The sequence below is a fragment of the Astyanax mexicanus genome, chromosome 22, assembly GCF_023375975.1.
Source record: "Astyanax mexicanus isolate ESR-SI-001 chromosome 22, AstMex3_surface, whole genome shotgun sequence".
NCBI classification, from domain to species: domain Eukaryota; kingdom Metazoa; phylum Chordata; class Actinopteri; order Characiformes; family Acestrorhamphidae; genus Astyanax; species Astyanax mexicanus.
The window spans coordinates 30,307,999-30,323,735 of NC_064429.1; the positions used below are offsets into that span (position 1 = coordinate 30,307,999).

At 39.0% G+C, this 15,737-nt stretch overlaps 1 protein-coding gene and 1 long non-coding RNA gene across 3 annotated transcripts in view; both read left to right on the forward strand.

Moving 5' to 3' along the window:
- Nucleotides 1-15,737, forward strand: part of limk2 (LIM domain kinase 2) — a 71,976-nt gene that overhangs the window by 46,910 nt on the left and 9,329 nt on the right. Inside the window, exons 6-13 of the mRNA XM_049470322.1 lie at nt 1,311-1,416; nt 4,964-5,175; nt 6,980-7,166; nt 7,546-7,632; nt 8,618-8,749; nt 10,589-10,645; nt 12,337-12,402; nt 15,278-15,458. Coding sequence (XP_049326279.1) covers nt 1,311-1,416; nt 4,964-5,175; nt 6,980-7,166; nt 7,546-7,632; nt 8,618-8,749; nt 10,589-10,645; nt 12,337-12,402; nt 15,278-15,458 — 1,028 coding nt within the window. The remainder of the gene's footprint in view (nt 1-1,310; nt 1,417-4,963; nt 5,176-6,979; nt 7,167-7,545; nt 7,633-8,617; nt 8,750-10,588; nt 10,646-12,336; nt 12,403-15,277; nt 15,459-15,737) is intronic.
- Nucleotides 1,425-4,710, forward strand: LOC125786795 (uncharacterized). 2 transcript variants are annotated; one of them, XR_007428822.1, is made up of 3 exons: nt 1,425-2,581; nt 2,690-2,961; nt 3,231-4,710. It is a non-coding gene; the product is annotated as an uncharacterized LOC125786795 (long non-coding RNA). The 2 variants fall into 2 exon arrangements; XR_007428823.1 differs by lacking the exon at nt 1,425-2,581 and having other exon boundaries at nt 2,658-2,961.

The following is a 15,737-nucleotide window of genomic DNA, read 5'->3' on the forward strand; positions in this document are numbered from 1 at the left end:
CGGCAGTAAAGGCCTGCTGAGCCAGTCCCCGGTTGCTTAGGTAAACAGTGGGTTAGTTTGTGTAGCGTGTGCATGGTTACGGTGCATGATCACCTGGCTGAAAGGTGAGAGGTTTGTAGGTATCTGTGATCTTCACTTAAAAGCATTCCCAAGCCTGGTGCCTTCACTCCTTCCCACTTTACTAAGCCCCACTGGGTTTATTCCTAGGGGTAGGGTGTCCTGGTTCTTGTTGAGATAATGGGGGGAATAGGGGGAAGTTTTGGGGCTACATGGACTTCAAACTGAGATTTGGAAATCCTAAATTAATATAGTTTCAATGTATTTGCTCCTTTTTCTTTATAACAAGCATAGAAAATCACCAGTTGCACATCTAGCTAGCTAGATTCCCCACAGTTAACTTCCAACAGTTACATCCTGTTGTTTAAGGCTGCTGCGTAATTTAAGGTGGCACGGGAAAAAAAATGGAAAAAAATAACATTAGCTTACTATTAGAAAAGTTAGGGGTGGATTATAATATAAAAAAATGTATTTTTAAAGAGATTCAATGTCTAAGTGTCAGTATCACAATACTGTCCCCTTTGACCATAACCATATATATATTTTTTAATCAAATTAATAAGACATCAGAGTGCACAGAATCATATCCTCTTGGCGTTTTCTCACTTTCTATACTTTTTATTTTATGTTATTTAACCAAAAAAATAATTTAACTTAACAATACGATATCAGGATACTGGATAATTCTGCAATATTTAATATATCGCAAGACAATTCTCTACAATACTTTTCGGCATCTGTGTTACTGAAGAGGATAAAATACTCCTAAATAAGCAAATACCAAATATGGGGTACTAAAATTGGAGTACTAAAGTAGTAATTTTAGTGAGTCAGAGTCTTAAGGAGTTAAGGAGTTATTTGGGTGCCGGGTGCACTGCCACTATGATTGAGAGATTGCTGGTTCGAATCCCAGTGATGCAGCTTGCTTGCCATCAGCTGCCAGAGCCCTGAGAGAGCACAATTGGCCTTGCTCTCTCTGGGTGGGTGCAGTAGATGTCGCTCTTTCCCCTCATCACTCCTAGGGTGATGCTGATCAGCACAAGGCTTCTGTGAGCTGATCTATCAGAACCGAGTCCCTGCGCTTTCCTCTGAACGTGCTGTGATGCTACCACATTTATCTGAGGAGGCATGTGCTATTTGTGTTGTGGCGTCACTAGTGATGGGGAATATACAGCTGAGAACCAGCTATTTCTTCGGAAATATACTGTGTAATAAATTTGTAATAAATTTAAACACTATACTATCTCTCTCAGGGTCCGAGGGATGCTGATCAGCCCCGAGGTTCGGGATGCCATCCACGCCGGGGACCGCATCCTGGAGATTAACGGCCTCCCGGTGGGAACGCTGATGGAAGAGGAGGTGAGAGTTCGCTCTAATCTGTTAAAGGATAATGAGGAATATAGCTAGGAATGAAGGTAAGGTGATTATACTGGAATGAAGGGCATCCGCTGCAGAGCTCTAACCACAGTGCCAAAATCCCCACGCCAGCCTAATAGCTTTCACAGGGTCGCCCAGCCCCGGCCAAACGCTCAGCAGCTGCTGGTACTGCCAGTTACTGACACGCTAAACTCCTGACATATGACTGAGCTGCTGTTAGACGGTGCTGCTCCTCAGGATTCAGGGTTTAGTTGTTATTCATTCTTCACTCTTTTCCATTACTCAGATATTGAGCTTATAGGTTAGGCTTACGTTGGGTCATCAGACTGAAGAAAAAAAAAGATGAAAAGGAAAGGAACAGGTCCATAAATACACTGAGAACATTCAACTTTAATAATTTTATTGTTAACTTTGAAAATAATTTGTTTTAGTCATGGGTTTGTTGGTCTGAACATGAAATCTTACACTTGTTTAAAGGTTGTAAGCTGCCTTATTTAATCTACACTAAACAAATGCATAAATGCAAAATGCATAAAAAAGTTTTTGTTCCAGTGACTTTATAAAATTGTCTATTCTGATTGGTGTCCTTTGATGCACCTCATTCAGCTGAAACACTCCTTATAACTTCAGGGTGAACGTTTATTTTTCATATATTCATATTTTAAAGTGGGAGGAATGTATTTATGTATGAGAGAGAGGTAGAGGTAGAGAAAGAGAGAGAGGAGGGAGAGGTAGAGGTAAAGAGATTTAGAAGTAGAGAAAAAGTAAGAAAGAGGTAGAGAGAGGAAGAGTTAGAGAGAGAGATATGTAGAGGGAGATAGAAAGAAGGACAGATAAAGAGGTAGAAAGAGAGAGGTAGAGGAGAGAGGAAAAGAGAGAGGTACAGAGGGAAAGGGAGGTAGAGGTAGAGAGAAAGGTAGAGAGCAAGGAAGAGGTTAATAGAGTGAGAGAGAGAGGATGGAGGTAGAGAGAAAGGTAGAAAGAAAGAGAAGAAGAGGTAGGGAGAGAGGTGTAGAGGTAGAGAGAGGAAGAAGTAGAAGTAGAAAAAGAGGTAGAAGTAGAGAAAGAGGGAGGAAGAGGTAGAGAGAGAGGAGGGAGAGGTAGGGATAGAGAGAGGGGTACAGAGAGAGGAGAGAGGAAAAGAGAGGTATAGAGGGAAAGGGGGCTAGAGATAGAGGGAGAGGTGGAAGGAGAGAGGGAGGAAGAGGTAGAGAGAGGAGGGAGGGGTACAGAGAGAGGAGAGAGGACAAGAGAGGTATAGAGGGAAAGGGGGTAGAGATAGAGGAAGAGGTAGAAGGAGAGAGAGAGGAAGAGGTATAGAGGGAAAGGGGGGTAGAGATAGAGGAAGAGGTAGAAGGAGAGGGAGAGGTGGAAGGAGAGAGAGAGAGGAAGAGGTATAGAGGGAAAGGGGGGTAGAGATAGAGGAAGAGGTAGAAGGAGAGAGAGAGGGAGGAAGAGGTAGAGAGAGGAAAAGGTATAGAGGGAAAGGGGGTAGAGATAGAGGAAGAGGTAGAAGGAGAGGAAGAGGTAGAAGGAGAGAGAGAGAGGAGGGAGGGGTACAGAGAGAGGAGAGAGGACAAGAGAGGTATAGAGGGAAAGGGGGTAGAGATAAAGGAAGAGGTAGAAGGAGAGAGAGAGGAAGAGGTATAGAGGGAAAGGGGGGTAGAGATAGAGGAAGAGGTAGAAGGAGAGAGGGAGGAAGAGGTAGAGAGAGAGGAGGGAGAGGTAGGGATAGAGAGAGGGGTACAGAGAGAGGAAAAGGTATAGAGGGAAAGGGGGTAGAGATAGAGGAAGAGGTAGAAGGAGAGGGAGAGGTGGAAGGAGAGAGAGAGAGGAAGAGGTATAGAGGGAAAGGGGGGTAGAGATAGAGGAAGAGGTAGAAGGAGAGAGAGAGGGAGGAAGAGGTAGAGAGAGGAAAAGGTATAGAGGGAAAGGGGGTAGAGATAGAGGAAGAGGTAGAAGGAGAGAGAGAGAGAGGAAGAGGTAGAGAGAGAGGAGGGAGAGGTAGGGATAGAGAGAGGGGTACAGAGAGAGGAAAAGGTATAGAGGGAAAGGGGGTAGAGATAGAGGAAGAGGTAGAAGGAGAGGGAGAGGTGGAAGGAGAGAGAGAGAGAGAGGAAGAGGTATAGAGGGAAAGGGGGGTAGAGATTGAGGAAGAGGTAAAAGTAGAGAAGAGAGGAAAAGAGAGAGTTATAGAGGGAAAGGGAGGTAGAGATAGATAGAAAGAGAGGAAGAGGTAGAGAGAGAGAGGGAGAGGTAAAAGTAAGAAGAGGTGTAGAGGGAGGTAGAGTGAGAGAGTCTGGTCTGATTTCAGGTTTAGTGTTTCGTGTTTCTCAGGTTTTAATGCTTGGAATTCTCTTCATACGTTTTCACTAATTTGATTTGGTTCCCGCCGTTTCTCCTGAGAGAGAGAAACACTCTGGGCTCCTCAGGCTGGTTGATGCTCAGTTATGTCAGGTATTTGTGTTTTAGTGTAATTTATCATGAGTAAACACTTTATTTTAGCTGAAGAGGTGTTTAATTTTTAGCTCAGTCATTGTGTTGGGGTTGGTTTTAGAGCTGGATTGTTGTGGGTGTTAACATTGCTGCTGAATATAATTGATGAGTTGCGTCAGTGGATGGTGAATTGCTTTACCTGAAAAGATCAAGGCTGTTCTGTAATTATGTAAATAATAGAGCAATTTAAAGAATGTGGTTTCACTATATTTGAAGGTTACCTGCGTTCATTAATACATTACTTCAATAAATAATTTATTTCCAAAGCAATATTTGGATATTTATGAATACCTTATGCGTTTACTCCCAACATGACCTATAGTAAGTGGGATACACTATTGAAACAAAATGAATGCCAGTTTAGCCATATTATTGAGTACAATATATGACTCACCCCTAAGATTTACACCAATGTTCCAACGTCAGGATAATAATAATGCACTCAAAATATCTTCATATATCCAGGATTAAAGTAAAATAAATGATACTGTACAGATATAATCTGTCTCTAGTAGATATATAATGGAAAATGAGAACAGTGTTATTTTTTATTTTGCTACAAACAGTATATTGTTGTATTCTGATGATCATATGACCCTAAAATAATATCTCAATATTTCAAGATAATTTTATGGTAACAATATTCAAAAATTCAGGTATTATTATTGTATACAATATGGCACACTCCTAGTGGTTACAACACCTTCATAAAGCAGAATTCTCTAGAAGCACTATGTTCTGTATTGGAAATGTTATTTTATATGCATCACATATGCACGTCAATTTCATACAAAATCTAAGTAATGGCATACGGTGTTCATAAATAATCAAAAGAGATTTATAAAAAAATATATATTTTGGGATGTATTGTATATTGAAATTCAATTTAGTAAGCTGCTGGGATGGTTGTGAACTTAGTCTGGAGCCCTGCATGCTGTATGACTTTCTGTAACCCTGTTACAGATGATATTATGATATCATGTGATGTCTTGTGTATTTACTCATAAATTCTGAAATATTCTGATTGGTCTAGGTGGAGAACCTCATCCATCGGACCAGCCAGACGCTGCAGCTGCTGATCGAGTACGACCCAGTCAGGCAGAGACTGGACCGGCTCCGTCTCGGCTCCACCAACAACCATCTGGGCGTCCCCGCCGCGTCTCGCCTGCGACTGTCTTCCCCTTCAGGCGGAGTGATTGAAAGGACAGAGGTTGACGAGGGGACGCTAAAGAGAAGATCACTTAGGTTTGATGTATTTTTTTATGTATTCGAGTATTTATGAATAAATTTAGCCATTATATAACATAAAGTAGCTCATTCATTGGTCATATTCTTTAAAAACTTTAAATACATGCAGTTCTAGAAATAGGTAAGAAACCACTTCAGTTTCTCTGATTTTGATATTTATAGGTATATGTTTAAGTAAAATTAACATTGTTGTTTTATTCTTTTAGTCTTTAAACTACGGACAACATTCTCCCAAATTTCAAATGGAAATATTGTAATTTAGAGCATTTATTTGCAGAAAATGAAAAATGGCTGAAATAACAAAAAAGATGCAGAGCTTTCAGACCTCAAATAAACAAGTTCATATTCATAAAGTTTTAAGTTCAGAAATCAATATTTGGTGGAATAACCCTGATTTTTAATCACAGTTGTTTTCATGCATCTTGGCATTATGTTCTCCTCCACCAGTCTTGCACACTGCTTTATGCCTTTACTCCTGTTGCAAAAAATCAAGCAGTTCAGTTTGGTTTGATGGCTTGTGATCATCCATCTTCCTCTTGATTATATTCCAGATGTTTTCAATTGAGTAAAACTGAAACAAAAAAAAGAAACTCATAATTTTTAAGTGGTCTCTTATTTATTTCCAGAGCTGTATGTCTAATGTACTAAAGCACAATGCTGTCTTAACTGATTTTACATGAACTAGTACATAGTGAATAATGGAAGCCTGTACTCAAACAATTAGCATAATTTTAGGTGTACACCTACATCACTTGCTCAACCAGTACTTAGTTCTTAAAGAGACCTGCTTATCTGGTTTCTAATGCGTTATATAACAATGCATTCAGAAAGGAACAGTACGTTACTAATTTAATATAAACCACATAAGCTCAAGTCTCTGTTATTACTGAACACCTAGCATAATCTCTGCCATGGTCACAGATATATAAAACCAAGCAGCTAATCCTGCAGACTGCTCCTACAAACATTATATTAGTGAAAGAATGGGTCTCTCTCAGGCTCTCAGGAGCTCAGTGAACTTTAGCACTGTGGTACCGTGATAGGATGCAGCACCTGTGCAAACATCATGTAGCTTCAGATTAGTTCATCACTACACACCTCCAAACTTCATGTAGCTTCAGATTAGTTCATCATCACTACATACCTCCAAACTTCATGTAGCTTCAGATTACTTCATCACTACACACCTCCAAACTTCATGTAGTTTCAGATTACTTCATCACTACACACCTCCAAACTTCATGTAGCTTCAGAGTTCATCACTACACACCTCCAAACTTCATGTAGCTTCAGAGTTCATCACTACACACCCCAAACTTCATGTAGCTTCAGATTAGTTCATCACTACACACCTCCAAACTTCATGTAGCTTCAGATTACTTCATCACTACACACCTCCAAACTTCATGTAGCTTCAGAGTTCATCACTACACACCTCCAAACTTCATGTAGCTTCAGATTAGTTCATCATCACTACACACCTCCAAACTTCATGTAGCTTCAGATTAGTTCATCATCACTACACACCTCCAAACTTCATGTAGCTTCAGAGTTCATCACTACACACCTCCAAACTTCATGTAGCTTCAGAGTTCATCACTACACACCTCCAAACTTCATGTAGCTTCAGATTACTTCATCACTACACACCTCCAAACTTCATGTAGCTTCAGATTACTTCATCACTACACACCTCCAAACTTCATGTAAATGGTTCAGTTTACAGCTTTGGAATACAGCATAATAATAATAATACCCATCACTAATGATGCATCAATTTTTTAATTATATTGACCTGCAGGAGGAGTAACAGTATCTGTAAGTCTCCGGGTCCCACCTCACCTAAAGAACTTCCATCATTGAATCGAGATATCGGCCGCTCCGAGTCACTCCGCGCCTCCTCCAGCTGCTCCCACCGCATCTTCCGTCCCTGTGACCTCATCCACGGGGAGGTGCTGGGCAAGGGCTTCTTTGGACAGGCCATCAAGGTTAGTACACTTAAGATTTTTCTCAGTTTCTTATTCTTATAGTTTATTACAGTATATTATATATTATATTTAAGCAATAAGTGCTATAACATAGTCGAGGGCCGTAGAGCAGCACAGCAGTGCCAATATTACACGTTATAGCACGAACCTCAAGTGTATTATTGTGATTATACCACAGTTCCATTATCACTGTTCAATGAAAGATTTAGTGTTAAAGAGGACAAAAAAAATCTGTTTTTTTCTGCGAGTTAAGAGTTCCATTGCTGCTCTGTTTGGAGCTGCGCTGTATATATATTATTATTATTTTTTTCCACTTATTAATGTTAATAATGTTCCAGAGAAGAGATGATAATTAATAATGGTGTTTTTTGGTAAACAGGTCACTCATAAGGCCACAGGGGAGGTCATGGTCATGAAGGAGCTCATCCGGTGTGACGAGGAGACGCAGAAAACCTTCCTGAAAGAGGTAAAACTTTAACCCCACTCCAGCACTTGCTCTGATGCCTTTAGGATTCAACTGTAATTTCGTTCATATACAGTACAGGCCAAAAGTTTGGACACACCTTCTATTTTTAATGCGTTTCAAAACTATGAATGAACACACGTGGAGTTTTATGTACTTAACAAAAAAAGGGGAAATAACTTTAAAAAAATGATATTCTAGTTTCTTTAAAATAGACACCCTTTGCTCTGATTACTGCTTCGCACACTTTTGGCATCATTCTCTCAATAAGCTTTAAGAGGTGGTCACCTGAAATGGTTTTCCAACAGTCTTGAAGGAAGGAGTTCCCAGAGGTGTTTATTAGCACTTGTTTGCCTTCTTCACTCTGTGCTCCAGCTCACCCCAAACCATCTGGATTGGGTTCAGGTCTGGTGACTGTGGAGGCCAGGGCATTTTTGTTAAGTACATAAAACTCCACATGTGTTCATTCATTGTTTTGATGCCTTCAGTGAGAATCTACAATATAAATAGTCATAAAAAAAAAAAACACATTGAATGAGCAGGTTTTTCTAAAATTTTGGCCTGTACTGTGTGTTCTTGGATATTTCCTTCTAGATTGGAATAGCTGATAAAGTTTTATTATAATTTAGCTTTTCTAAGATAAAATATACCTAATATACCTGTCTCTGATGTCAAGTGAAAGAAAATTTTTCCAACTCCTCCATGCAGAATTCTTTCAGCTGTGAGATGTTTGAAGGGTTTCTCACATATGCAGCTTGTTTTAAAACCCAGTAGAACGATTTGGGCATTGTTATTCATCCCAGAGCTCTTCTTTTCTATCTTTAGAGGTGTCTCTTGGTGGATCTTTAAAAGTTCTTAATATGTTGTTTAATCCTTTAATGTTGTTTGACTGTATTAGAAAAACTCCGTTCTCAGTGATTGGTCAATTCATTGTTAAAACAATAAGCTTGAACATTCTCTTTGTCTCTCTGTTTTGTTTCATGTCCAGGTGAAAGTAATGCGGAGTCTGGATCACCCCAACGTCCTGAGGTTCATTGGCGTTCTGTACAAAGACAAGCGGCTGAACCTGATCACAGAATTCATCGAGGGAGGAACCCTGAAGGACTTCATTAGAGACATGGTACGTCCAGACAGATAAATCATGTCTCCTCCTTCTCATCCTCCTTTTCTTCTTTCTCCTCCTCCTCCTCTCTGATTCATTCATGCTCCATCAGTGACTCTCAGAGCTGCTGGTATTCTTCCAGACGCTGAGTGTGAATGGCTGTGATGTCCTGAGGTAAACTCTGTGTATGAGGAATGGAGGGATGTGGAGGAACAGTGCTGTGTAGAGGAGGAACAGAGAGAAAGAGAGAGGGAGGAAAGAATGCAGGGAGAGAGAAAGTGTTTCCAGGTGAGAAGGTTCAAAGGAGAGATTGTTTAGCTGGCATCTCACTGGGATTCCTTCTGGCTGCCTCCAGCACATGGCCAGCAGAAGAGGTCCAGGGCTGTACTGTTAGAGGAACGGGGGGAACCTGGTTGCCTCAGAGCGCTGAGATGACTGTTCTTACTGATCTGTGTTCAGTATTTAGAGTCTCAGCTAGCAGAGAATAATATAAGAATTTTTGAAAAACGTTTTGAAACGGTTCCAAGAAGGTTAGCCTGTAATGTTACAGAATTATATTTTAGGAACATTCAGAACAACAAACATGTAATTATAGTAATGGTTAGATTAATACTAACATTATGGAAACATTAAAAGTAACATTCTAAAACTAAAAATTATTCTAAAAATCAAAACATTGACTCAAGTGACATTTAAGCAACAAGTGACGTTACCCGATTGTTTAAAAAATAAGGTAAATTAAAAAAAAGAACATTCTAAGAACATTGTGACAGGAAACCTAACAGATTAAACATTGTACGAACATTTATACATGGTTTTATATAAGAATAAATAAATATGGACAGACATTAGGACTCCCTATGCCTGAATGGCTCTTATTCCCCTTGAAATGGCTGAAATGACCTCAGTTGAATAGGCCCAGTAACTTACCTGCTTGTCTCTGACATTTTCCTACTCCTCCATGCAGAATTCTTTCAGTTTAAGGGGTTTCTCACATGTACAGTTAATGATTTGGGTATTCTTATCCATACCAGAACTCCGCTTGTCTTTCATTTTAAAACATTTCTTGGTGAAATTACAGTACATGGCATTTTGCCCTTAAGCACGTTTTTGATTAAAAAAAAATAAATAAATAAATAAACTTTTATAATGTGTTCTATGAGGAAAGCTAGATTTCTCCACTTGTTTTTATCAAATATTTAACACATTGTTTTTGGAAAATTTGATATATATCTTGGTCTGTACACAGTGTTCCACATACAGCTCTGGAAATAATTAAGGGGCCTCTTTTGTAATAACAAAAAAAAGGATGCGGAGCTCAACAAGTTCATATTCATAAAGTTTTTAGAGTTCAAATCAATAGAAATCGATATTTGGTGGAATATCCCTGTTTTTTAATCACAGTTTTCATGCATCTTGGCATCATGTTCTCCTCCACCAGTCCTGCACACTGCTTTTGGATAACTTTATGCCTTTACTCCTGGTGTAAAAATTCAAGCAGTTCAGTTTGGTTTGATGGCTTGTGATCATCCATCTTCCTCTTGATTATATTCCAGAGGTTTTCAATTTGGCAAAATCAAAGAAACTCATCATTTTTAAGTGGTTTTATTTTTTATCCAGAGCTGTATATGGAATATTTAACAAACATTTGATCCAGTTCAGTTCACCTGTGTTCAGTATTTAAATGCCCCCCTGTTGTTTCTTTAGAGTAGGACTGAACAATCACATGATGCAGTTCTTATTGTTTATTGTCTTTAAAGCCACCTATTCACACTCCCTCTCTCTCTCTCTCTCTCTCTCTCTCTCTCTCTCTCTCTCTCTCTCTCTCTCTCTCTCTCTCTCTCTCTCATTCTTCAGGACCCGTTCCCATGGATGCAGAGGGTTAGCTTTGCCAAGGGCATTGCTTCTGGAATGGTGAGTGGCAGACTCGACTCATTTAAATGATTGGCGTGATTACGGTGAATGCTCTGAGTTTAGTGCGTCTCCTAAATCTCTAAAAACACAGATAAACAACAAGAGTACGAGATAAAACTGAGAAGAATGTGCTCCATTGCTGAGTTGCACATTTAGTTTTAAAAATCTTCAGTTCCTTTAAAGCTGCTTTAATGCATAAATGCACTTTTCTTCCAGTAGAGGCTTTGTTGTTTTTATAGTGCACTCAGGTTCAGACTGTTTTGAAAGACCATTCCTTCCACACTGGTCTCGTGAGTGATCTGTAGTGAGTGAATAGTGTGCAGCTATGAAACCTTGGTGTCTCCAAGGAACTGTCACACTTATCCATTCATATATATGTATATTACTGTCAGTCCCTTAAGGTGCTTTGAAAATATAAAAAGTAAGAAAATGTAAAAATATGCCCTCCATTTGTATGGTTTTAACTTTTTTATTCCCACATAAAGTGTTTATTTTATGTGTATGTGTATCCGATTAGTGGTGTAAAGGTTGCATCATTGTTCTGACTTTATGGTAAATTACGGAGAAAAACTTAAGAGTAAACATAGTTTAATTTCTTTAGGGGGACAAACAAAACTACAGTTATTATTTAGGCGACACAGCGGCTCAGTGGTTAGCACATTCACCTCTAAGCAGCACTAGAGTCTTGGGTTCAAGTCCCTATCTGGGTGGAGTTTTTTATGTGGCCTTAACAACTAATAGTTCTTATTTAGAGTATTAAGCACTCGCAAAGGCAATATCTATACATTTTTCAAAACTTTTTTTAGTGCTTAATACAAAGGAAATTAACACTGTTCTAATTTATTTAATACAATGTCTACCATATTATTAGTTGTATCCACCTAATACAATATAATAATATTTAAATCCAAATATTGCATCATTATTATTATTGTGTCATGACAAAATATTTGGGTAAATTTGTGTATTTTTAATATTGCAATATACAGTTAATCACAGAACAACAAAATCTAACATTATGTTAATTGTTCCTAATGTTGTGCTCAACGTCCTCATGGTATTAGCATAGCCGCCATTTAGCTAATTTAATGCCATTTAAAATTTTTGCTAATTCTGTGCTAAAAACTCATTCCTGTTACTATTATTCCTGTTAAGCAAAACATAAAAAGTAACAGGGATGAGTGCCAGTAACAAGAGTGAGTTTGAGTAACAGGAATGAGTGCCATTAACAGGAGTGATTTTTTTGTCATAAATATCAATTAAATATCAATTATTTAAACATGCTGTCGACCATTTCTTTAAAATAAAGGCTTTCTTGAGAGAAAATCAAAGAAATTAGTGGACTAAACATGCTTTTTAAATGTCACATGAGTTTTGTAACCATCTTCGGCTTAGAAACATAAAAAAATATAAAAAAGCTGGCAGTTTGACCAGTACATGTTTTAAATAGTTAAATACATGTGTTACTAGATTCAGAGTTGAAAAAGTTAAATAAATAAATAAATAAATAAATAAATAAAAATTAAGTTTAACTCTTTGGAAGAGTTACAACAAGCAAGTTGCACCAATATGGTGGAATGACCCAAATATGTATGTTTTTATTAATATATTAATTAATTAATTATTTTTTTTTTACATTTCCCATCCTCACTTATAAATGCTGTTCTATTTTCCATTTCCTGTCATTTCAGGCCTATCTGCATTCAGTGAACATCATCCACAGAGATCTCAACTCTCACAACTGCCTGGTGAAACTGGTACGTAATATTTTTTATATATATATATATATATATATATTTTTTTTTAAATCCTCCTCACTTCTTAATCTCTTTTAATAAGCAGCGACTGATTCTGTCACCCACTGGCGCACTCCTTCATTCCTCCAGTGCTGTGATCTGCAGCACTCCTTTCAGTGTCTGCAGAGAGAGAGAGAGAGAGAGAGAGAGAGAGAGATGGTGTTGAAATGATGGTGTTTTTGTGCTGCTGCTGCTGCTGCTGGATTGACTGTCATTAGCTGAGTGCTCACTGAGGGAGGAGCAGCCCAGCCGTCCTGTCAGCACAGGCAGAGAAGGCTGAGGAGGTGAAAAACAAAAACAAGTTATGCAAGAGAGACACAGAGAGAGAGAGACACAGAGAGAGAGAGACACAGAGAGAGAGAGACACAGAGAGAGAGAGACACAGAGAGAGAGAGACACAGAGAGAGAGAGACACAGAGAGAGAGAGACACAGAGAGAGAGAGACACAGAGAGAGAGAGACAGATTCAGAAAGTCTCAGAGGACACTGGTAGTTGTGTGTGGGAAGCTAGATAAGAATCAGCAGGAGAAAGTGTCTGATATGTGTTCAGAAATACAGCTGTGGAAAAAATTAAAAGACCAGTTTCTCTGATTTCAGTAGCTGCTTGATTTTTTTAACCAGGAGTAAAGGCATAAAATTATCTAAAAGCAGTGTGTAAGACTGGTGGAGGAGAACATGATGCCAAGATGCATAAAAACTGTGATTAAAACCAGGGTTATTCCATCAAATATTGATTTCTGAACTCTTAAAACTTGATGAATATGAACTTGTTTTCTTTGCATTATTTGAGGTCTTAAAATAGTCTCATCTTTTTTGTTATTTCAGCCATTTCTCATTTTCATTTCTCATGGAAATAAATGCTCTAATTGACAATATTTTATTTGGAATATATACCTAAAAATAATCAGAGAAACTGATTCAGAAACTGAAGTGGTCTCTTATTTTTTACAGAGCTGTAAGTTTTAGTGTCCAAAATGATATATGGTTAGCAAACCTTACTGAAGCTAGGTGATTGCCTGTTCAGCAGAGAAATAGCCAGCTCACCTGTTTCCATGCCTGCAGTACACTGTTTTTGCATTTTGCTGTCTATACCTGGCAACCCTGACTGGTGTGGTTGGCGTATTTGGAGGCTAAAACCCCCACACAGATTACCGTGACTTGACATACAGTTTTAATAAGAAAATACTGGCTGAAGCTCTGCTTTCAGGAGCTGCTAGTGCCTAAACTCAGCATGTTTCCTTTATATCTATTAGGGGTGTCACGATTCTCTAAATCCTCGATTCGATTTCATTTTCGATTTGAGGGTCACGATTCGATTCGATTCTCGATTTTCTTGTTTTTTTTTTCTTGTTATTATTTTATGCCTCATAAAATTTAAATAATATATTTATTATTATTATTATAAATATTATAAATATTATTATTATTATTATTATTATTATTATTTATTAAGATATATATGGTAATGCCATCTAGTGACTTTTTTTGGTAGCAACAGTGTGCACTATTAAAACAAGCAGTTTATCAGAGCTGTGTGTGGATGGCTGGTGAAACTGCTCATTACATGAAGCTGCAGTTCTTCATCCAACCACTAGTCGGAGCTGCAGCAGCACAAGCCCCGCTCTCTTCACTCAGTCACTACTTCAGTACAGCCCAGCCACGGGCTACAGAGCTCAGCCAGTCCGTTTTTACTGTTTCTGTAAACAAATAAAGGTTTTAACCCCACTAACCGGATAATACAGCTCACTACAGTTCATCTTTCAGCCCAAGCAGCTAACAGCAGCAGGTTAGAACAGCCGACACGGAGGCACTGCTCGGATTACATTATAAACAGGTCAGTTAGCGCGCTGCTAACCTCAGGATGTTTATAACTACGGAGTTTAGTGGACACACCACGGCCGCCAGGTAAGTCTTTTAAAGGCTACTGAAGACTATTAAAGGCTATTAGAGGTTATTGAAAGCATTATTGGGGGGCAGAAATCAGTACAGGCTGGTTAGATAAGTGATGTGGTGAAACTGTGACTAGCGCTGTCACAGTGATGTTTATTAACGTCATTAAAACAGATTTTGTCAGGTATTGTCTTATAAATATTTACACATAACTTATATCTCTCCTGAAAAGCTTTTATTTTAGTCAGAAACACGCTTGTGTTTACTTTATCTGAGAGAAAGATGTTTTTTTAATTCAATGGAAAGCAACAGGTGTAGTCAATTATAAGTTTAAGATTTTTAATCCACCTCACTGTGATCTATAGTCAGTGTTCTCAAGTCACACTGACACACGCATTTCAGCGAGTTCACACGCTCTCACCTGCGCGCACCCATCCCTCCGTTAGATACAGATACAAAACCTGCGCGCCCAACCCCCGCCCCCCCTCCCCCGTTGGACAGATAAAAAACAGTGATCACACTCCCGCCGACACTCAAAACTTGAGAGCCCTGTCTATATTTCTATAAATCCGTTTTCAGTTTCTCCTCCGTGGTTGAAAGGCAGCTGTCTCTCACACAGCAGAACTGAGGGCGGGGCTGCGCTCATGCAGCGGCTCTCTATTTAAATGAATAGGATGCGCTGTGTTGGTGCCGCGCCATTTGCGTAGCGCGCTGCGCTATTTGCGTAGCGCGCGCGGGAGGGATCGTCGATCCTCTTTTTGACTTCGATACTCGAGACCATGACCTCATTTCGATTCGATTTCGATAAAATATCGAGATTGTGACACCCCTAATATCTATCTGATGATACATCCTAATCATGTTATGATTTACTACAGAACATATGATGCTTAATGCTACTTTAAGCTGTTATGTGAATTGACCCTTGTTTCATATGATTCTTGCAGGATAACACAGTGGTGGTGGCGGATTTCGGTCTATCCCGACTCGTCATGGAAGACAAGGTGAAACCTCCACCGGACAATAAGCCCAACAATAAGAAGAGGATCTTCCGCCGGAATATAGACCGGAAAAAACGCTACACAGTGGTGGGCAACCCGTACTGGATGGCCCCGGAGATGCTGAACGGTGAGGAGGATGACTCACGGTCATATTCAGTCATTCATATTTATGGCAAAGGAATCCGTGCATGTAGTATCTTTTTTGTAAAAATGAAAAAAATAAAAAAAGTTTTTATTAGTTTAATGTAGTTTTAGTAGTGGCTAGCTAGTTTGCTAGATTTCCCATTCCACCTTAAATAATGTAGCAGTGGTTGCTAAGGCTGCTGCATTTAAGGTGGAAAGGAAAAAAAAAATTAACAAGCTAATTTTGTGAATAGCAAACTTCAGCTCCTGATCACAGACGATT